This window comes from Cavia porcellus, unplaced genomic scaffold (assembly GCF_034190915.1).
Source record: "Cavia porcellus strain 051 isolate PalLab524CR breed Dunkin Hartley unplaced genomic scaffold, mCavPor4.1 scaffold_20, whole genome shotgun sequence".
Lineage (NCBI taxonomy): Eukaryota > Metazoa > Chordata > Mammalia > Rodentia > Caviidae > Cavia > Cavia porcellus.
This window is the reverse complement of record NW_026947503.1, coordinates 37,058,273-37,081,483: the sequence shown is the minus strand read 5'-3', so window position 1 is coordinate 37,081,483 and position 23,211 is coordinate 37,058,273. Positions and strand designations below refer to the sequence as shown.

Genomic DNA, 23,211 nt, shown 5'->3' with positions numbered 1-23,211 from the left:
GCCTGCTGGACTAAATACGGAAACCCTGCCTCTTTTGAGAGCGGGGAGGGAGGGTGATGCCTTTTGGATGTCACGGAGATTAAATGAATTAATTTTCTTTTCGTTGGATGGGTTTTTGTGTTTTGACTTTCTTTGTTGTGTTGGTCCTTTGAGATAGGGTCTGGCTATGATGCCTAGGTTGGCCTCGAACTCATGATCCTGCCTCTGCCTCTGGAGTACCGGGATTGTAATGGCGTGCGCCTCTATGTCTAGTTTTTGAAACTGTCATTCTTGTTTTGGTTTTATCATTTTTGTTTTTAGTTTTGATAAATATGTACCAGATTTACCTCCAATAGGCTGTAATAATTTTCACTGCAACTTTGAGAGACTTCTTAATATCATAAGAAAAAAAGCCTGATCAATTAAAAACAAGAATCAGTCATTCATAAAAGGATTATAAATCTCATAGCATGGCATTCCAACATTGAATATGACTCTGATGCATAAATCTGCCAGCATCTGATACAGTGATTGTCATGAGGTTCTGTAAGCTGCCCAACTTAGGAAGCAGCCTTGAGGGGTTCCTTTTCTTTTCTTCTGTCTTTCTTTCTTTCTTTCTTTCTATTTCCTCTAAATCTTCCTGAGTGCCCTTAGAAAATACCATTCTACACTCTCTGTTGCCACCTGGTGGCAATTCCCCACTGGTAAAACCTCTTTTGGGTGTTTCAGAGAAGTCATTCATTCTACAAATACTGTAGTTTACTACTTCCTGTTTGTCTCTGTAGGAAGCATTATTTCATCATTCTTGATTGCAAAATATACTTTGTAAAACTGAGGAGAGATCTTGTTACTTCTCAATTTAGTGTCCTGAGAAAGCTTAAAGAACAAGTACCAAAAAATGTGCAGACTCTCCTTAAATGGGATCTTTTGCATTAACAGACTTTTGTTTTCAGAGGCAGCAAAACAGAAGATTTGTCCTTTTTTCTGTTATTCTCCTGCGTATTATTGTCTCTACTTCAAAAAACCAAAAAAGTTAAATGAGTTATAGAAATAGTTGTATCACCAAAGCACCAGACACTGCTCGTGGCCTACGTGTACACTGTAGTACTTACATTTCTGAGTGTACCATCCCCTATTCCAAAAATTAGCATCTCCTTGTCTCAGAGCTCCATTTAGCCACATGCATGGCAGGCTTCAGCAATCCACCAGTGACACATGGAAGTTGACATGTAAATACAGCTATGGGTTGAATTGTGCCACCTCCCCAAATTGATATGATAAAGGCCAAACCCCTAGAATGTGCCTTGTTTATAGAGAGTATATTTGCTAAGTTAAGCAAGTTAAAATGGGATCATAACGCTAGATCCTGATCCCATACAATTGTTGTCCTTTAAATGAGGGACAATGTGAACTCAGGAATATGCATAAAAGAAAGATGTTGAGAAAAAACAGAGAAAATGATCATCTACCATGCGAGGAATAAGATTGAGAACAGATGTTTCTTGCAAAGTCCTCAAAATGAAGCAGCCCTCTAGGCACCTTGATATTGGACTTTGGGCTTCCAGAGCTATAAAATGATATATTTCTGATGTCTAAGCCACCCAGTTTATGGTACCTTGTTAGGACCATTCTAGCAAGTTAATACAAACACCCAGTTCCCTCATCCCTTGGTTGGACGAACTTTGAGGCCTACATACTGTTTCCCAGGGTCCTCCAAAGGAATTAAGCCATGACTGCTGTTTTCTGTGTTCACCTTCTAAATAAAGTACTTGGTGTCAAATCTTTGTCTTCGGGCCTCCTTCTGTAGGACCTCAAACTAAGCTGGTATCACCACTGGTACTCTGAAGTACAGTGTCAGCCTGGGATTCTCTGCAGTTACTCCCTATCCAGCCAGGTGACAAGGGCCTTACTGATAGTGCAACAGTAATGATGTTTGTGCTGCAGCATCACAATGATTGAGGCCTCCCTTTGAGAGGCTAGGGTGGAACGGAGTGGAAGGGCTTACATAACATCGTTAGCATTTAAAGATACAGAGGCAAGTGTAATTCTAAAGAAAATAAAACACATTGGCTATTGCTGCGTTGAAGAAAATCACAACTCAAGTCACTCAGAAAAGCTATTACAGTAGTAAAGAGATGCAAAGAAATAAATGGAATTAAAAGATGTCTATTATAAATCTATAAAGAACTGTAAATATGGGAATAAATGATATTTCTTCTAATTACTGTAGCCTTCTTCAGATGTCCTGATTCATAGGTCAGGCAAGCACATCAGCAATTTGATGTGCCTTGCAAATGGTGCATTCTGGACCAGACTGGAACAAATCCAGAGAGCATATTTATGTTCTCAAACAAGAAATGCTGACACACCAGTTACCTTAGTCTGTTGTACCTATGCCTCTCCTTCAGCTCATATTTGTGATGAAGGAGAAGAAAACATCAAGCTTGGTTTAGAATAGGCCAGCTATATGGATTAATTGTTGGTCTTTACATGGGCTGCTACTACTGGAAATAAACCCCGAAAGTCAAATTGTCAGTGCCAGAAAGAATGCACTCAGACAGCAACCAAGAAGACTTGACAAGGCAAAGTTTAAAATTTGCTTCTGCAGAAGGGCTCAAGTGCACTCAGACACAAGGCCAAGCAGGTAAGCAGCAGGAAAGAGGGGTTTTTAAGTCTTAACATATGGGAAGCTGCCACCCTTTAAATTCAGTGACTGAATTCAAAGCTTTACAATCTATTGCAGTTGGCTAGTTTAAGTGGCATGAGGGGAGGATCTGAAGAACTACTGAGTGGGAGGAGGATTGGGAAGAGAGAGCGCTGGGGAACAGAAAGTCCTTGGCTATTGATTGATAAGCTATCCTTTGGTCGACAGCTGTGTTCCCAAAATTCAGGCATTTCATGTAATTTCAGTGTGATGGGTGGGGCTATAAGGAAGGGTAGACTATAGTTTAAAATGGAGGCACTCTTGTTTATATCTTTTGACAGAAAAGTCATGGCCTCAGTTTCTCACATTACCACACTACTGCCCTACTCAGGAGTCACTAAAGAACCCTGAACAGAAGTGATGCCAATAGACAGTGTGTCAAGAAATCCAGCTCAGGGGCTGGAGATTTAGCTCAGCGGCATAAGCACCTGCCTTGCAAGCAGGCGGTCGTGAGTTCGATCCCCAGTACCGATAAAAAGGAAAGAAATCCAGATCATCACTAAATAGTTGTGAGGGTATGAATGGAGATATGGCCCCAGAGAGATGAGGGATAGATAGATAGATAGATAGATAGATAGATAGATAGATAGATAGACAGTTCAAACTAGGCTGTAGCAAATGATTTGACTGGTTGATCAAAGACAAGACAAAAAGGTTTAAAGAAGCATGTAGGTAAGTCTATGGGAAGAGGCAAAAGAATGTGTAAATCTTTGTGTTTCTTATCTGTGCCATCCATGAATATTCAACTCAGAGAAGGTATGGAACAATCAGATGTCTAGGATGACTCTTTCAATGGAGTGAGCTGAACAATGCCATGGGCCACCCCATTGCTTCTTCAGGGGGCTCCTGAACAAAATAGCCATGGTGAGAGAAATGGAAATCATGACCAACTCTAATCTAGTGACTCCTGCTGATTATCTGCAGTAATTAGTGCAGAGGCTGAACCAAAACCCTAAATGTAGTTCTGTTGTTGGGTAGCTTGTTTCTAAAAAGGAGCTCACCAACTAAATATTACCAGGTTCTGGATAGCTCAGCTCTCCTGGAGTTGGATTATAGGTTCTTTTAGCCTCAAACAAAGAGTTGAACTAAATGAGCCAAAAGCAGTGGCAAACTGTTCAAGAAATCAAAAATGAAGAGTGGGAGAGAAACAAGCTCTGCAGACTGAGGTTAGACTAAGTAAATAGAAAAAGAAGATAAGAGCAAAGACAAGAGTACACACTGTATCTGGGAAACACAGTGTGAGTGATCAGAAAGTTATGATAGCAAAGCCTTCATGGCATCATGTGTCCTTTTATACTGTCTAAATTAAAAAAAAAAAAAGAAAATCCTGCATACAGGTCCTAAGAGCCAGTGCTGAGATCCCACACCTTAGGCTGATGTCAAGTCTAGTCCATCCTATTGAAAACCTAGTTGAATTCTCTGGAGAAGTCCACATGCAGGGAATTATTCTGTGCATGTGTCCAGGATCTTGTACTTAACAAGTGTTATGGTGTCTAGATGACCCCCCAAAGCTTCACGTGGTCCTTGGTGGAGTTTTTTTTGGGGGTGGCTGAATCTAGAATGTGAGTGATTGATTTACAGAGCAATGCTGGGATTAAGAGTTGGGTGATTGCTGGATCAGTCCATTGATTGGATTGGCACCTCTTTAATCCCAGTAGACTGGATATAATATAAGAGACAGGAATAAGGACTGGATAAGGACTTGATATAAGATAAGGGACACAGTGCTTGTTGCACTCCCTCTTCCCTTTTGATGTCTCCTGGTTCCATGAACTGTTGTCCTCTGCCATGTGTCACCCTGTCTTTTTTTTTTTCATGTCAGATGGGTAATGTGCCGCGGTCATAACAAGGTTGAAAGGAAGCACATATCATGCATAGAGCATGAACACCCAATCATCACGCTTATGAACCTGAGGATCGTGTCACCCTGTCTTGGAGTCAGCTGATTAGGGACTGAAACCTCTAAACTATGAGCTAAACAAACCTTTCCCCTTTTGACTTTGGGTTTGGGTATTCTGTCTTAGAAACAAGACAAAAGTAACTAAAACAACAGGTCACACTCACTTCCACAGCCAGCTTCTGTCAAGGCCTAATCTCCTACCTCAGTACCATGCCTCAAAGAGCACCAGCTACTTGGTGAATTGATTCCATCAAAAGTAGTCTATCTCAGAAGGGGGAGACTTCTCACTACTGGAATTGGGTCCAAGAATGGGTTTGCCCCTTAAATCTTCAGATCCTGGATCAACACTATAATTAGAGTGTTTATAATGTGTCCAATACATCATTGTGGAATTCCACATAATATGATCTTAGCTCAGTATTTCTCAAATTTGCCATATCTCAAGTGGAAAACTGTTTCCCATGCTCACATTCCTAAGGAGACTTTTAGACATTTTTTCCTAGCTGCTACCCCATTGAAATTCTAATATGACACATATTGTATCTCTGCTTATGCATTGTTTGTGTACCCGTATTTTATACCTAAAAAGAGATTTGCTTTGCTCATTAAGAACAAAATTTTCAGGCTAAGGGTGTAGTAGCTCAGTAGTACAATACTTCCGTGGTTCACAATGCTTCTGTTTGCAAACAATTTGGTTCACAAACAAAAGCATTCTGCAAAATTTTGCTTCTGTTTGCAAACTCCACATTGGGTGACAACACAACAGTTATCTACTCCACACAAACACTAATGCAGCACTCTTCTCCCAAAATCATAGAGCAAATTAAGTTCTTTTTTTTTTTTTTTTTGCTCTTTAGATTTCTTGAGAGCAAATTAAGTTCTTAAAGCAAATATTACTTGTTTCTAGATATCCCCTCAGAGTCTCATGAAGTCATACGTGGGGCTTTTTAGAGGTGGCTGGATCTGAAATGTGTCATACTGGAATTAAGGGTATATGATTCCTAAATTAGTCCACTGACTGGTTTGGCACAGTTCTGAGTGTGGATAGTGGCAAGGCCCACCCTAAGTGTGAGTACTACCTGCCTTAAGGATGTGTAGCCTGGAGATAATGTAAGGGACAGAAAAAAAGGTTGCTGTGGTCGTTTGCTGCTTGCTACTTTGATTCTTCACTATTTTGCTGCCTTCTTCTTTGTATGAAATGTTTCCTCTCTCCAATGCCATGCCACTGTGCCTCAGAACCATCCAACTCAGAACCATCTTCCACAAACTGTGAGATATAAAATCTTTTCCTCTTTTAATTTTGGTTGTCAGGTATTTTGTCTCACCAATGAGTAGGCAACTGTAGAGTGCTTGAGGCTGTAGGTTCCATCCCCAACACACACACACACACACACACACACACACACACACACAATCACATATGCACTTGTACATGCACGCACACACACGCATATATACACTCACAGAGAGCTGTGGGGGACTGTCTCTGTGCTGTCCTTTATCTACTTATACGTATCATCTAGGGACTGATGTCCTGTTATAATGGTGCAATGGCCTCTTAATGATGCAGTATCTCAAGAATAATAATTTGCAGAATCGGAGTACTGGCCCAGATATTGTATGGTATTTACATGGTCACAATATTCCAATAGGTAGATTCAAAGATTGGTTATAATTTCAGCAGGTAGAAAACATTAGTCTAGGAAACAAGAAATGAATGACCTCTGTCACCATGACCTACTTGAAGGAATTCATGCTTCCCATCCCTTCAACTGCAGGCTCTGCTGGACTTCAGCTCGTGGCTCAAAGAACATGGAAAAGGACACTACTACTAGGGACATCAAAAGGGACCCACTAAAACTGTGGCCAACACCTGGCCATTTGTGATTCCTCTAGTCACTAAATCAGCAAGAAAGGAATAACCATCCCCACAGGACTAAGTGATTATTGTGAGGCAAAAGAGGCAGTGATAGGTGTAGGGAAGAATATGTCTAGAGCCTAGGAATTTTTCGGGGGTCCATCTTTATTTTCCTGGTCTGGTGATAAACATACATTGGCAATTTCAGCAAATAATGTCTGACAAGAGCCTGATAACTGGAGCTAAGATCCTCTAGGGCTGATGATCATTGGGATAAAAGATCTTGCTATCAAACAATCTAAATAAGCAGAATAACTGATTGTAAACAGGAATCTATGTGTGTAATGTATTTGTTTTATTTAGGATATTTATTCACTAATTCGTTCAGTATAGCATACAACATGATGTTCCAACAGAGAGTGTAAAATTGAGTATCATAATAAAATACCATAGACTGAGTATCTAAACACAGAAATTCATTCTTTCGCTATCTGGAGGCTTGAACTCCAAGAAGTAGATCAATGTGCCAGTATGGTTGGTTTCTTCTCAGGCTTTTCTCCTTGGTTTGCAGATGGCAAATGGCCACCACTCATGTAATTTATTGACTTAGGACTGTCTGTAGCAACAGGACCGTAGGCTGGCCTACTGAATTTCCGTGTGTGTGTGTGTGTGTGTGTGTGTGTGTGTGCATGCATGTATAAAAGTTGAGATTTGAAAAAAGTGGCAAGATGGAATCAAAGTAATGTGGACACAGATGAATTTGAGCCACACAAAGCAAGATACTAATGGTACACATCCATAAACTTTCAGTGCCTGTCATTTCGGTAAGCAGCCATCCAACTTTGATCTTCCCAGGACTATGTCTTTTTTTTTTTTTTTTTGTCTTTCTTATTTTTATCGGTACCAGGGATCGAACTCACGACTGCCTCTTGCAAGGCAGGCTCTTATGCCGCTGAGCTAAATCCCCAGCCCCCAGAGCTATGTCTTGACCTGAGCATTCTCTCAGACTTGTGAAACCCATTCAGTGATCACTAGAGGCAGTCTAGATGTGCTTCCAGGAAAGTAACACCTCCCAGAGTCAGCCCTCAACCTCCAACTGGTTGGAGTCCTTAGCAGAATTAGGCTCTAGTTGCCCACTGGGTAGCTAGCTTGATAATGTATGCTTTTTGCTATCCTTACTTTCTCTACCTCACTTCTTCACTCGCATACTGGTGCTTTCTGGGATCAATCCTATAAGGACCAGAAGCCCCCTATACACACACACACACACACACACACACACACACACACACACACGTTTTCTTTCAGAATGCCTTCACTGCTCTGTGACTCAGACAAATAAAGGTTTTTCCTAGCAAGCATGAGCCCAAGTCAAACTCTGAAACATTCCCAGATGCTGATAAAGATGTTTAGGTTGCTGACCAAAGCAGCTAAGGAAACTGACCCCAGCCCTATGGCGAAATGCTTTCTAGAGCCTGATCCCCTCACTGTGAACAGACCTTTAAGTTGTAGCACAAGTTCCCCTAAACATGCTTTCAATATGTTATATGCATTTCTCAGTAAAGTAACACTGCAGTTGATACATGACCTCCCTGATCAGCAGTTTGCTTTTCTGCATTTTAATAACTGCAAATGTGATAAGCAATGGGGATCACATAAAGCTTTGAAGAGAAAACTTTATTTAACTTCATATCAAAGTGACAAAGCAATAAAAATACTACTTCTCATTTATGAAACACATCAAATTACACTCACCAATAGAAAAGGGAAATCCCTGAGGAATTGCCAACAATAAATAATATACTTAAAACAAGACCATTCTGAGTGTATTAAGGACATTTCCTGAGCCTGTTTAGTTTGGGGAAGTCAATGGCTCTTCACAAACTTGAATTTCTCAAAAGGATATCCAACTGATGCAAGTTTCATGTCATCATGAGAAGCTGCTGCATTTAGTAACACTTTATATTACAAGAGGAAAAAAGAATCAATCTTTTAGTTAATTTATCCATAGTCCTTGGAAAGCTACTGCACCAAGCATTAAAGAGAAATATTTGCTTTTTGTAGTTACATAGAGTACAACATACCAAATAAGTAATAGCAATATTTTAACTTATCATTCATTAAAATGTGAAATTTTCTCAGTGTACAAATGTTGTACAAAAGTCAATGAACTCCCTGCTGTTTGTGGGTAATGAAGTAAGACCCAGATATTTCAGAAGGTTTAAGACTGACTCTTTAAAGATTCCAGGGTCCAGCAAACAAAAGATTCTCAGTGGAGATCCAGGATTGAAGACTGCCTTTGGAACTCTGATGTTCTCTTGAGGTATACTGAAAATACTGTATTTCATTGATTCTAGCATCCTTTTACCACTTTACATCTCAAATTCAAGTAGGCTTGGCCATGAATGACCTGTCACAAGCTAAGTGACAACTTCTCTACCCCACCTTCTTAGTGGTACATAGCACAATGGTGTATTTTACAATATATGGCTTCTTAGATTAAATATGCTGCTCTGTAGTTCAGTACACAATGATTCATATAAAAATAAACCTAACATTTAAACTCTGGTAATTTTCTCAATTGAAAAATGCTGGCAAAATTAGACATTTTAAAATTTAGCATGAGCATCACAGCCTCATGAATTAGAAGAAAGGTAATATAAAATGAGTTTACACTCTAGATTCAGTTCCATTGCACAGCCGTAAGGACATTGATTTCACACTTCTGGGCCTCATTTCTTCATCTGTAAAATGAGAAAGTGCAATCGAATGGCTTCTAGGCCTTCCAGCCAAAGAGGAAGATAATTTACAGTCTTGCACTATGAAGAGTGTGTGTGTCACTGTGGAAATTCCATCACCATGCTGTTCAAAGCCAAAGGAAATTATTCTACAGGCGATGACTCAACAACTTTCCTGCCACTTTTCCCTTTCCCGCAAAGAAGGCCATCCAGAGATGGCCCTATTTCCCAAGTAGGAAACACAGTTCCTTCACAACCTTAGTAACTGACCGGGAAAAAATAATTCTTTGATCTGGACTAATTTGTAAACATCATCAAAATAACTGCAGAACTCTACTAGCTTAAGTTGAACTAAGTGTCTACTCTAAATTTAGAATATCAAAAAATTACAGCATGGGTTCACTTCAAATTCTTCTTGATTGACAGAATTTGGCTACAGATTCTGCTGCTCTTGGTACTCGTTTCATGCCATAGAAACTAGCTGGGAAAACCTTTTTTTCTGAAAGAAAATAAGATGAAATGTTATTTGAATAAACTACTCATAGCATCACTGAATTCTACCTGGAGAGGATATTCAACAAACACAAATGTGTTTAGCCAATGAAAACAAAAGCTGAGGATACTCCAAGGAATGAAAAATGGAATATGTTAATAATGGAAGTACTTTATGATAAATAATTTATGTATTTATATATTTTGAGTATTTTTAAATTCAAAAATTATAATCTTTTTCTAAACACATTAGAATTTAGAACAGGAATAGCAGCTAAAATCAACAACTGTAGAACAAATCACAAATTTCTAAATTTTCTTGTTTAAATTTCAACTCCAAAGTTTCATTCAAACTATTTTAAATATAATAAGTTGCTGTTAACTAAACTAAGCCTACTTCTTTTTGTTTTCTAAACCTCAGTCAACATGTGCTGAGTTCCTATTGATTGAGCTGGCACAGATATTAAAATTATACAACTTGAGAAAGAATTCAAGTAACCATCAGCATTATGAGTTATGATTTTAAAAAAAATATGATAAGTGCTCCTGCTGAGTGCTATCCAATGAAAAGGCAGGTTCATAAAAACATTACAGTGTATAGAGTCATCTGAATTATTCAACAGATCTGAAACTTCTGGCTCTTCCCAAAATCAAAAAGACCATGAAAAGTAAATGCTTTGTATGGATTCAAGACTGTGAGGCAGTCAGGAAAGCACAACTAAAGACACAAAAAAGAACTTCCCAAGCAGGGTGTGGTAGGACATGACTATAAGCCCAGCATTCAGGAGACTGAAGTAGGAGGATCATCATGAATTCAGTTCAAAGCCAGGCTGGGCTGGGCTACATAGTGAGCTCTATGTAGCCTGAACTACATAGAATGAATCTGCTTTAAAAAAAAAAAAGAAAGAAAGAAAGACAAAGAATTGAAGGAGGGCAGGAAAGAGAAAGAAAAAAAGAAAGACTTCCAGAACTGCTTCATAAAGTGGCAAAAATGATGGGATGTGTTTGAAGCAAGGCGTGTGTCTTCTACTGTGATTAATTTGCTTCATTTAAACATTCACTGTATTTTTTCTATCACATCATGTATGCTTTACACAAACAGATGAAAGCAAGAAAAGAAAGAGCTGAAGAAATAAGAAGAAAAAGAAACTCTTGGCCCTCCCAATTCCCTACCCCATAAGCCATCATCTGCAGTGTTCCAGAGAGGGCGGTTCACTCTGAATCTGCAGTCACTGAACCATTTAAGGCATGTGATCTGCCTTTAATCAGGGCTTTGCGCCTCTCTGTGAGGAAGAGGTAGGCTTATGAAATGAAGAAGAAATGAGGAGTGATTGTAAAAACTACAATTCATTTGTAGGTCAGAAACTGTCTAGTTAGGGAATGAACTAGTTTATATCAATTTCCATTATCTCTACAACAAATTTACTTAAATAATAAATATTTCCTAAACAATTTAAAAACATGTTGAAATATAAATAGAGACTAGCTAAGTATTTCTACCTGATTAAGACCGTTATTTTCCTGTTCTATGGAACTTATTAATTACATGCATGAAATAGGTGTTTTGTTTTGTTTTGTTTTGCAGTGCTGGAGGTTGAATTTAGAGCTTTTGTACTAAGTTACATCTTCAACCTCTTCTTTTTTTTTTTAACACAGTCTTGTAAAATTGCCTAGGCTGGGTTCAAATGTGTGATCCTCCTACCTTTGTCTCCCACAATCCTTAGATTACAGGCATGTGCCACCCTCCCCCCAGCAGGCTCTTTCAGAGGACATTCCATGGGTTAATTTCCAAGTAGTTTTCAGTGGACAAACACTGTAGGAAATCACATGGGTTAAACCTGTTTTGTTTCATAACTGATAGTAAATGTTGCCAATACCAAACCAGAAAGAGTGAAAAAGAAGCTGTTCAGTTCTCTTATGACTTCCTGTATCTAGCCCACCCACTTCTGGTCACTTCCAGGAACATACAGATCAGGCAAATGGAAATGGACCCAGTCTTCAAAACAGCTTTTAGTCAAAGAAGTAGTTCCTTCTTATTGTGGGAAAATTAAAAAACAAAAATAAATGTTACTTTTTAAGAACACATTGTTTTAGATCCTTTTCTTTGCTCACATACACCTCTATAGTTTTACCCCAGGATACATCTGTCTGAGATTCTTTTTTTTTTTTAAGTATCTTATACTTTATAAGGAGTTTCATTTAGTATTGCTATTTTGGCTTCTGACACATTATTTCACATTTGTTAAGACAGATGTTGACTTGGGGCGTGTTCCAAGCATCTAAGGGCCAAGAGAACCAGCTGCTATGTGTGTCATCTTTGCAGCTGTGGTTGGTTCAGTAGTGTTTAGTTCTCTTCAGAGAATCCTTGTGGTTTGCTAGTTCGGAGTAGTAATAATTCGGTGCAGACTGATCCCTGTGGTGCTGTGCTATGTTTGGTGAGTGTTACATCTACACTGTTTTCACAACTCCTTTTTACTTAACTTCCCCCTTGTAGGAGAAAGTGGGAGTACTCAAAAGAATAAATAACTTCAACAATGCGGGGTGGGATTTTGTGCATTTTGCTTGTGAGCATGCCTAAATGTAAATTCTTAATAGCTGCAAAAGGCTTAACAGAGTTAAGAGCAGAGTTAATGAAAGGGAAATGCCCAAAAACAAGTAGAGTGGGTTCCAGTCAGCATCCAGATAGGCCAGCCTGAAAGGACACCACACCCACCAGTGTGCTGGCCTGATGTGAGGCCTGGTTTCCTTGTGGTGGTGACCTAAGCAAGCTTCAAAGCCTTCAGAAACACAATTGCCAGTCCAAGTTCAACTTGATTGTGTAAAGATTAAAGGTTCTTACTCTGGTATTACTGATACAGCAAACTGTAGTCAGAAACCAAAGAATAATCAGGGTCATCTGCAAAAAACAAAACATAGAACAAGTCTAGACTATTTTTTCATAATAAGATCTTAGCTCTTCTCAAGCCAAGGCATTGCACTTAAGTATTGGGTGACTGCTCTTTCAAAAGGAGAAAATATATCTGACAACAAAACCTATAATTGGTAGTCATGACTAAAAACCAAAGAACATTTTGGAGTTTTTTGGGGGTGGAGGGATTGTTTTTCGGTTTTTTTTTTTTTTTTTTTTTAAACAGTCTCACTATACAATGCAGCCTGGCCTTGAACTCACTATGTAGCCCAGGCTGGCCTCAAACTCACAGTGACCCTCCTGCTTCAGCCTCCCAAATGCTGGAATTACAGGCCTGGTTCCAAAGAACACTCTGGAAGTTACTATTATGACTTTGCCATTTTTCATCCATGCCCAGATATTAACATCCACACTAAAATTTTCTTCAAAACTGGATAAAAATGAAGTCTCACATTACTAAGTGGTAATAAGGTAGCAAGAAATAAAATAAATTATCATATTATTCAAAGGTCACATTTCAGCCACTAAATTTTCTATTGGTCATTAAATTTTTACTGAACTGCCAAATGTAGCATAAGATATCCTCTTCTCTCATTCCCTTGAAGGCAGATAGGTGAAACTTTTTTTTCTTCTAAGAGTAAATATTTTTTGAGACCTAATATGGCTAGTACTATGTTAGGTATTGAGAGTGATACAAGAAAATACCAAGATCCTCAAGGATCTTGTAAATTATCCAAGAAGCATAAGTAACAACAGATGCTAAGATACATTTCTATCAGAGGTACCACAGGAGTTGGAGATGGGGGGAGGAGCAGACTGACTTAAAATAATTTTTGTTAAGAAAGTCCTATAATAAACTTTTTTTGATATTTTAGCTGCTGAATTCTGTTGGATGAGCTGTAAGATAGACCAGTTATTAAATTTCACTCTGACAAACCATATATAGTAAAATTCTAATACAGGTTTATTCTCTTGGGAGTTGATTCAATTTAATCTTTTCATTCCCCTTATTTCAATTTTAAAGAAAGTCTGACATAGTGATTTCAAAAGGCTCTTCTTGATGGCATACCTGGTAAATTTTTAGGAACCGGGAGAGGTCCTCTTCTATAAGAAATAAAAAACAAAGTATTCAGATAAACTCTTGTTATTTTTATAATTTTCTACCTCATGCTACAAGCATATCATACTCTAATGACCTACTTTAAACAGCTTAGGGTTTCTGCATTGGAGCATCAAGAAAGCTCAGAAGCAAGTGACCTGTAGCCTTGACCTACTGAAACCCCAGGTGCACAGATAAATGATGCTATGGCCCACTATGAATAGTGATCAGTGGCACAGAGCTCCACCTCTGCTGCTCCATCCAGGCTGGAAAAGTCATCAGCTTAGTCTTTCAGCTAAGTTTCTCTTCCCTCAGGTTCTTTATAGTAAGGACAGCGAACTTTCCCTGTAAAGGGCCCAAGAGTAAATGATTTAGGCTACACCATCTCTACTGCAACACTACTCAGCTCTCAAGGGATGTCTCAACCACAGACAAAACACAACCCACTAAAGGTATTGCCTTCTCAAACTCTATAATAAACACTGAACTCATGAATTTTCTCATGTTATTAAATAGCATCCTTTTGATTTTTTTCAGTCATTTAAAAATATAAAAACTCACCAGGCGTGGTGATACATGCCTGTAATCCCAGCACCCAGGAGCTGAGGCAGGAGGATTACTGCAAGTTCAAGGCTAGTTTGGGCTACAAGTGAATTCAAGACCAGCTTGAACTACACAGTGGGACCCTGTCTCAAAATGACAAAAAAAAAAAAGTAGGGAAGGCACTGGGGATGCAGCTCAGCAGCACAGTGCCTGCCTCGCAAGCATGAAGCCCTGAGTTCAACTCCCAGTACAAAAACAAGCAAACAAACAAATAAATAAAATATAAAAACTCTTCTTAATTAGGCCCTACAAAGACTAGAAATCAGATTAGTTTGCTGACTCTTGATTTCTACAGGCTATAAGAAAGATGTAAGATTCATAAGCAAGGAATATCAATCATTCAAGCATGACATAGTCCTCCTTGAACTTTGACTGATAAAATTCTTTTGTGATATGTCCAAAAAGCTAGTAATGTTGCTAAGTAAAGGTAGTGTTGTATATATTCAAACTCTAATGTCTTACATGTGATAATTAACTAATTTTTATTTGTCAATTTAAAATAAAGTTTAAAAATATATCTTAGAACATTTTTTCTTTGTCTTACTCTCTTTTTCTTTCTATCCCCCAGCACTGGGAATTAAACCTGGGGTCTTCACACTAAGCTACATCCCAGCCCTTTTTACTTAAATATTTTTAATTTTGAAACAGGGCCTCACTAAGTCAGTAAGTTGCCCAAATTTGACTCAAACTTGCAGTGCTCCTGCCTCAGCCTCCCAGAGTGCTGAGATCACAGGCATGCACCACCATACCTGGCTATCTTAAAACATTAATAATAAAATAGCTTGATGAGTGCAAGCTCCAGTACCAAAATAAATAATGATAATAAAATAAATAAATAAAATAGTTTGTTAAAAGTATTTTTTCATGTGAAAGGCAGTTGGCTATTACCTTGCCAAATTAGTTCCTGTAGCCTTTCCTGGTGCAGCTGCATTCCGGTTGGGGCAGTAGAAATTCTCATACAGAATGGGTGCTAAGAGAAACATTAAGAAACAAAACAGGAAGAAGAACATGCTATCATTTGGGTCTAGAACATCCCCCAAATGTCCATGTGTGGGAGGCCTGGTTTCCAGCGTGGCGCTATTGAGAGGTGGCAGGACCTTCTCGAGGCAGGCCCTAGTGAGAGGTCTTTGGGTCTGTGGGCCTGGTCTCACAGGGAACTGTGAGAGTCTGGTCTTTTCCTTCTTTGCTGTTTCACACGCTGGCTATGAGATCAATGATTTGCTCTGCTACACCCTGACCACCATGATAGGCTCCCTCATCCCTCAGCACAGGCCCAAAGGAAAGAGGTCAATCCACCATGGGCTGAAACCTCAAAACTATAAGCCAAAACAAACTTTTTCTCTTGCAAGAATTTATCTGAGGAGGGGCCAGAGGTTTAGCTCAGTGGCATAAGCACCTGCCTGGCAAGTGCTAGGTCGTGAGTTCAATTCCCAGTACCGAAAAAAAAAAAAAAACAAAAAGAATTTATCTGAGGTATTTGTTACAATAACAGAAAACTAACAAGCGTCTTATATTTTCAATAAAAGTGGGAAGAAAGACAAATAGAACTATACAACCTCTTACATTGCCCTGCCCACCCCACCAGCCCATTCACCTGGTGGAATCTGGCCAGTTTTGCGTTGATTCACAAAGTACTCAATGTCCTTCTCAATGCTGCACACTTCTAAACTCTTACGGACTTGTTCATACATCTAACATAAAGAAGATAAATAACTAAGCAAAGGTAGGTCAGTGATAATTGTGACATGGTTCTTTAGAAAAGAAGATGTTGATGAGTGACTCTTTTCTGAACTTTGTTGTTTAAAAAAAACAAGATACAAGATCAACATCACACACAACTGCAAAGACAATTATTTAACTTGGAAAAAAACACATTCTTCCACTCAGTTCTATGGGGGTTCTGGGTATTTAATCATTCTTCTAAATGAAATGTTCCATCTAGGTGAAGGTGGCTTTTTCTTAGCAATGAAGGCTGTGATGACATAAGATCTCGGGACCCAGTTACTATGGCTTTGTCTAATCCTGGGTAATGGCCCTGGGAATGCTGTGGGAGGCAGGCTTCAACCCTGCAGAGACCATTAACCTGGACATAGGTCAGTGTGCTGGTACTTGGTGCTGGCCTGGGTGATCCTATCCCAGCCTAGAACTGGAACTCACATTCATATTGTAACATGTCTCTCTTCCACACATTAATTTGCGTTCAGGTTCCATTCTCTGCTCTCTTGCCTTAACTTTTTGTTCATTAGAAAGTCATGGCAGTAAAATAGACCAAAAGTCAGGAAGATTACATATGTATTTGAGTCCTTATATCAAATCACCGTGTAGCCTTGAATAAGTCATTTTACCTCTCTGGACCACCAATGGAAGCAGTGGAGTAGGGTGAACTAGTTGATGTCCACAGCTCTTTCCACTCAATGAGTCAAAAATATGCAGGGCCACAATCCTTTATGGATGCCTCTGACTTACCTCATCACTCACAACGCACTGTTGTGACAGCTGATTCAAATGTAACCACAGTGCATTCCGTAAGAAGTTTATTCGTTCACATTCTTGAATTTCAAACACCTACAGAAAAAAGAGCTATAGGTATCTACCTATGCAGAGAAAGGGGCCATTTACTTAGATTGCTGCCACTTAAAGAGTGTCAACCCTCAATTATCTGTAAAGCTTACTGTTCAATTTATAGGACACTTACCACTATCACTATTGAGAAAGTTTATAAACCCTTGCCACAGACAAATAAGACAAATGGATTATTCTGGTTTGTGTCTAGATGTCCCCCAGAGCTTCATGCACTCATAAGAGGGCTTTTTGGAAGAAGATTTCATTACAGGGGCAATACAAATGACTTGCTGTTAGGAGGCTGGATCTAGTCAGAAGAGGTGAGTTACTGGTGGAATGACCTGGGTATATCTCCCTTCCTGGTTCCTCCACTTTCTGCTTCCTGCCCACCCTGAGAGAAGCAGGCTTCCTCTTCGAGGCCTTCCATCAGGTCTTCCTGCCTTGAATCTAGCTGACCATGGACTTACTGTGAGGCAAAATAAATTTCTCCTCCTGTAAGTTGTGGGTGTTGTGTAGTTTGTCCCAGCAATAAAGAAAGTGACTAAAACATGGATTCTAAAATCATACTAGTACAAACAGGGTTAGCTAGAGTCCTAAGGTAAGAAGTAATGACGACCTCCAGATGCCAACATTCTAACCAGCGACATTTCTAACTGCCTGGGCATCTCCACCTAGGGAGGTGTGTCAGAGCTCCAGAATCAAAACACTGCTCCTCCCACTCTGGGATGAACTAAGCTGGTTAATTTGTCAAAGCTGCTTAATGAAAATGACATGGGAGCCCTCGCATTTGTCTTTCATCTTTGTACATGTTTAAACTTTTCCTTAAAAAAATTCAAGGTAGAAAGGGGAAAGGAAAAAGAAAATAGGAAAAAATGGAAATGAAACTTTTGTCAACAAGGAGGGAAGGGAAATGGAGGAAAACAGATTGGATACATTAAGTACAGGAGCAAATTCCCTGTGATAAATATGATCATTGTATGGATCAAAAGTATACCAACAAAATTAATTTTAACCTTTTTTTGAGACAGGTTGTGTTTTATAGTCCAGGCATGACTTGGACTCACTAATGGCCTTAAACTCAGAGATCCTCCTGCCTCAGCCTCTCAGTGGCTAGGATTATAGGCATGCACCACCACAGCTGGCAAATTAATTTTTAAAAAAGTCGGGGCTGGGGATTTAGCTCAGTGGCATAAGCACCTGCCTTGCAAGCAGGTAGTCGGAGTTCGATCCCTGGTGCTGATAAAAAGGAAAAAGACCAAAAAAAAAAAAAAAAAAAAAGTCAAGAGTTCCTGCCTGAACAATAATTTTGGATATTAACAAATATCCATTTTTAAAAAATCAAGATACTTAACAAAGTGAATGATACTCTATTTAACAGTGGATCTTACATACTTATAAATATTGAATATCATAGGTATTCCATTTTTATATGTTTATAGTATGAAACTTAAAACATATACAAGAGAAGAGCATAATCAATCCTTATGTATCCATTACCACACATTTATAAATTCACAACCCATTCTGTTTTACAGGTAACCCTACCAACTATTCCCTGAATATTTTGAAGCAACTGCATTATTTCACTTGTAATTACTTTAGTACTTCTGTTTTAAAATATGATGTTATTTTTATCATAGACTATTTCACACAGAATCATACAGAGGAACATAGTGAATAAATACCCACATACAAAACCACCTAGCTCAAAATTTTAGCCATATTTGCATCTGATTTTGTTAAGGTCTCTATGTGACTTCCCCAACCTTCCTTCTTTTAAAAAGATAACCTAAATACTATCATTGCCATGCAGGTGTTAAGAGTATATTTGCACCCATGAAATGTGTGTGATATTACTTTGCATCTTTTAAAATCTTCTACAAATGGCCTCCGTCTAGCCTTTTCACGAGCATGTAAAAAATAAAAAATAAAACAGAAGAGAGTGTTTTACTGGGGCATTGTGATATGATAGTCATAGATCAAATAACAGAAGATTAGACTGAGGTGTAGCTCAGTGATAAAGTCTCTGCCTAGTAAGTGCAAGGTACTGGGTTCTATTTCTAGGATTCAAAAAAAAAAAAAAAAGTAACAACAAAACCACAAGTCCCACCATATCTCCTATCAAGGGAATTTCTGGTGTCCTTTAAAAGTTAATACCTCTAGTAATAACCATCAATGTGAATATTCTCAATTCCCTAACCAAAAGACACAGGCAGAATGAATCAAGAAACAAAACCCAATGATACAAAATACACAAAAAACACATTTAAATCATGTATGCAATCCCAGCACTTGGGAAGCTGAACCAGGAGAATCACCATGAGTTTGAGCATTTGGATTATATAGTGAGTTCAAGGCCAGCCTGAACTACATAACAAGACCTTGTACAAAAAAACCAAAACAAATGAACAAAAAACACATTCAATTCAAAAAGAAACTAACAAATTAAAAAATCAAAAGATGACACAATATTCCATACAATGGGAACATAGGAAAAAGCAGGAATAGCTAAATTAATTTCAGACAAAGTGGTTTCAAACTAAAACTGATCAGAAGGTCACTACATGTTGGTTAAGGGAACAATTCAACAGGAAGAGATAACAAGCATACATACACCAAATACTGGCACTCTCAGCTTGGTAAAATAAATGCTAGTGGACATTAAAAATCAGATGAACACCAATACAAATGTATTGGGGGACCTCAATACCCCACTGTCACAAAAAGACAAATCAACTAGACAAAAAAAAAAAAAAAAAACAACCAAAGAAATATCAGAGTTCAACCAAACCTTCCAACAAATGGACTTAATAAATACCTACAGACAACAGCAGCAGAGGAAGAGACAAAAACAACACAATACACATTCTTTTTAGCAACATATGGGTCTTTGTTCAAAATAGACTACATGTTCTTCCTGTTCTCCATCATGGCACAAGATCAAGGTGAAAAGGAGAACGCCAAACAGAAACTTTGCATCCACAAGTTCTTAACATTTGTGTGAGGCAGAATGGATTCAGACTGACCAGGGCAGCCAAGGTGTTGGAGCAGCTTACAGGCCAGACTTCCATATTTTCTAAAGCCAGATACTGTCAGATCATCTGGCATGAGGAAAAAAGAAAATATTGCTTTTCACTGCAGGGAGCCAAGACAAAGAAATCCAACAGAAAGGTCTAAAGATGTAAGAGTAGAAATGAAGGAAAAATAATTTCTTTGATACTGGAAACTTTGGTTTTGGAATCTGGGGACACACTATGTCCCAAGCATTGATATCTATGGCTCAAGCTTCCTTGTGGTTCTGGGTAGGCTATGTTTCAGCATCACAGACAAGAAGGGTGGGGCTGGCTGCATCTGGGCCAAACACAGAATCAGCAAATCAGCATGGATTCTGAAGAAATATGATGGGATCATCCTTCTTGGAAAATAAATTCACATTTCTTTTAAATTCACATTTCTTTCCAAATAGCTAATAAAATGCTTCCCACGAAATGCAAAAAAAAAAAAAAAAAAAAATATATATATATATATATATATCATACTAGCCCATAAAGCACACAGAAGTAAATGCAAAAGAATAAAGTTTATTCAAATCATGGTGCAATGAAACTAGAAATCAGTGGCAAAAGATACTACAGAAATTATGTAAATACATGGAAATCAAATAATACCTTCTTGAATAATCAATGGGTCACAGAGGACATTAAAGAAGAAATCAGACAATTCCCACCATTAATAATTTCAATACAACATATTGGAACCGATGGGACACAGTGAAAGCAGTCTTATCAGGGAAGCTTAAAACAGAGAATTCCCACATCAGAAAAACAAAGCAACAGAGGAAGAGAACAAGTCACCAAGAACCGAGCTCTCCCTGTGGATCAGAGCCATATGCAGGCCACTGGGGGGCAGCCAGACCCCAGTCTTTTCCCATGAGCCAGCCCCACTGGTGGACTGTAGGGAAAGAGAACAAGAAGTCACCAAAAGCAAGCTCTCCCTGTAAATCAGCCCTGCTGTGGCTTCCCAGGGGACAGACAGCCAGACCCCAGCCTTTCCTGCCACATGGGCTGGAAAACAAGAAGAGCCAACCCCTCCCCATAGGCCACCAGCTGATCTAGAGAAACGTAGGTTGTAGTTGTAATAATAGCTACTGAGGTAAAATGCAATTTGATGCTTGTATTTTAGTGTTTCACTGACTTTGCAGGCCTAGGGCCAGTGGTTTGATCATCTATTCAGAGTACGGCAATATGCAGTGTGGCATCTATGGGGGGTCACCTTCTGAAGGTGGTAACCATTGTTAATTCCTTATTATCTTGTTTTGAAGTCTTGTATCATTTTCATTTTTTTGTTGGATTGGGTTCATTCTGTCTTGTTTGATTTTGCTATATTCTGTGACATGCAAAGCTATTTCAAAGATAGAAAGATATTTATAGTAGACATTTTGCATTTACTATTGTCTTGTTTTGAAGTCCTTCACTGCATTCATTGTTTTGTTTTTATGGTTCTATTCTATTCGTTTTGTTTGATTGTTACTACATCTGAAGGTATCTGCAGCTATTTGGAAGACAACAAGAAACATGGTAACCATTGTTGATTTCATATTGTTTTAAAGTCCTGTGTCACTTACACGGCTTTGTTTTAATTGGCTTTATTCTGTTTTATTTTGCTTGGCTTTATTCTCTTTTTTTTAAAAAGTCACTATAAAAATAAAGCATCCTTTGTGGGATAGCCTGTGCTTACCAAGTACTTCCTGTGCCTCTCTAAACTTCTCAGCATCCTCTGCATTTCAGTAAGGGTTAGCCTTCCGGTAAAGAAGCTTACAATTCTCCTATATACTATACACATATGGAAATATGAGTTCACAATTTTTCATAAGAACAAGAACATAAGATATTCATGTAATAAGATCCATGAAATAATTCTTTTCATGCAATATGTTGGAAACATTTCTCTATGTCAAGCATGATTCCTGTAAATCAAAACTTTTAATGGTTATGAAATGCATATATGTATTAAATAGGTACATTTGCCATAATTTTCTCAATACCATAGCAGGATATGAAGTTAGCACTCAAAGATCAATAGCTTCCTGTACAACAACAAACTTACCAAAAGAGAAATTAGGGGGAAAATAATTTTTGCAATAGCATTAGAAAAAAATGAAATACTTAGGAGTTAACCTGTTATGGCCTATACATAGATATTCCCTCACAACCTCACAGCTCATAGAATGTGCTTTGCAGAGGCAGCTGGATCTAGGGTGTATGAAAATGGATTAAACTGTGTGAATATGGAGTGAGGGTGTGATAGCTAAATTAACCACTGATTGATTTAGTATAGCTCTGAATGTGGATAATGGTAAGATCCTGGGAGTGGGTGGCTTGTAGTCTGGATGGGATGAGAGGGAAAGGGAGGTTTGCAGTTTGCTGCCTCGTGCCTGCTTTGCTATGGACTGTTTCTCCTTGGTCACGCCTGCTTTGGAGCCAACCAACTATGGACTGAAACCTCTACAAACTGTGAGCCAAAATAAACTTTTCCTCCTTTAAGTTGCAGGTACTAGGTAGTAACTAAGACACTAACCAAGGAAGTGAAAGACCTCTACAATGAAAACTATAGAACCCTGAAATAGCATATAGAAAAGACCAGCAGAAAATTGAAAGATATCCCCTACTCCTAGACAAGCAGAATCAATTCAGTTAAAATGGCCATACTTCCAAAACTGTTATACAGATTTACTGCAATCCCAATAAAAATACTACTAGCATTCCTCACACAACTGGAGAAAGCAATCTTACAGTTTATATGAAAACAGAAGAGACCTAGAAGAGCAAAAGCAATTCTTAGCAACAAGGGAGCAAAGTAGGAGACACCAAAATTCCAGATTTCAAGTTATACTACAAAGCTATTGTGATAAAAAAATGGTATGTTATTGGGGGAGAAACCCATTTGTAGATCAACAGAAGAGAATAGAAGATGCACAAACAACTTTGGGCACTTAGCTACCTTATCTTTGACAAAGGGGTTACATATTTTCACTAGAGGAAAGATAGCATCTTTAAGAAATAGTGCTAGGAAAACTAGCTATCCACATGCCAAAGACTAAACCTAGACCCACATCTCTCACCATGCACTAAACAAAAAAATCAAAATGGACCAAAGATTAAAATATTAAAACAGAAACCTTAATATCCTGGAAGATAAAATAAGTAAAGCTCTTGAAGACATGTGTAGAAAAAGACTTTCTGAACCCCAGTTTTATAAGAAATAACATCAATGATCAACAAATCAGAGGACACTAAAACAAAAAACAATAAAGCTTCAATACAGCAAAGGAAACCATCACCAGAATGAAGAGACAATTCACAGAGTGA

At 38.5% G+C, this 23,211-nt stretch overlaps 1 protein-coding gene, 1 non-coding gene and 1 pseudogene across 2 annotated transcripts in view; 1 reads left to right on the top strand and 2 right to left on the bottom strand.

Moving 5' to 3' along the window:
* Nucleotides 1-4,499: 4,499 nt before the first annotated feature.
* Nucleotides 4,500-4,601, bottom strand: LOC111758111 (small nucleolar RNA U13). Its single transcript, XR_002792344.1, has one exon. It is a non-coding gene; the product is annotated as a small nucleolar RNA U13 (small nucleolar RNA).
* Nucleotides 4,602-8,099: 3,498 nt separating this feature from the next.
* Nucleotides 8,100-23,211, bottom strand: part of Pstpip2 (proline-serine-threonine phosphatase interacting protein 2) — an 89,431-nt gene continuing 74,319 nt past the window's right edge. Inside the window, exons 10-15 of the mRNA XM_063231747.1 lie at nucleotides 16,748-16,846; nucleotides 15,876-15,972; nucleotides 15,170-15,251; nucleotides 13,649-13,683; nucleotides 12,511-12,567; nucleotides 8,100-9,678 (exon numbers count right to left, since the gene is read on the bottom strand). Of these exons, the coding sequence (XP_063087817.1) occupies nucleotides 12,518-12,567; nucleotides 13,649-13,683; nucleotides 15,170-15,251; nucleotides 15,876-15,972; nucleotides 16,748-16,846 (363 nt within the window). The 3' untranslated portion in view covers nucleotides 8,100-9,678; nucleotides 12,511-12,517. The remainder of the gene's footprint in view (nucleotides 9,679-12,510; nucleotides 12,568-13,648; nucleotides 13,684-15,169; nucleotides 15,252-15,875; nucleotides 15,973-16,747; nucleotides 16,847-23,211) is intronic.
* LOC100730103 (large ribosomal subunit protein uL5-like) lies at nucleotides 19,773-20,374 on the top strand (annotated as a pseudogene).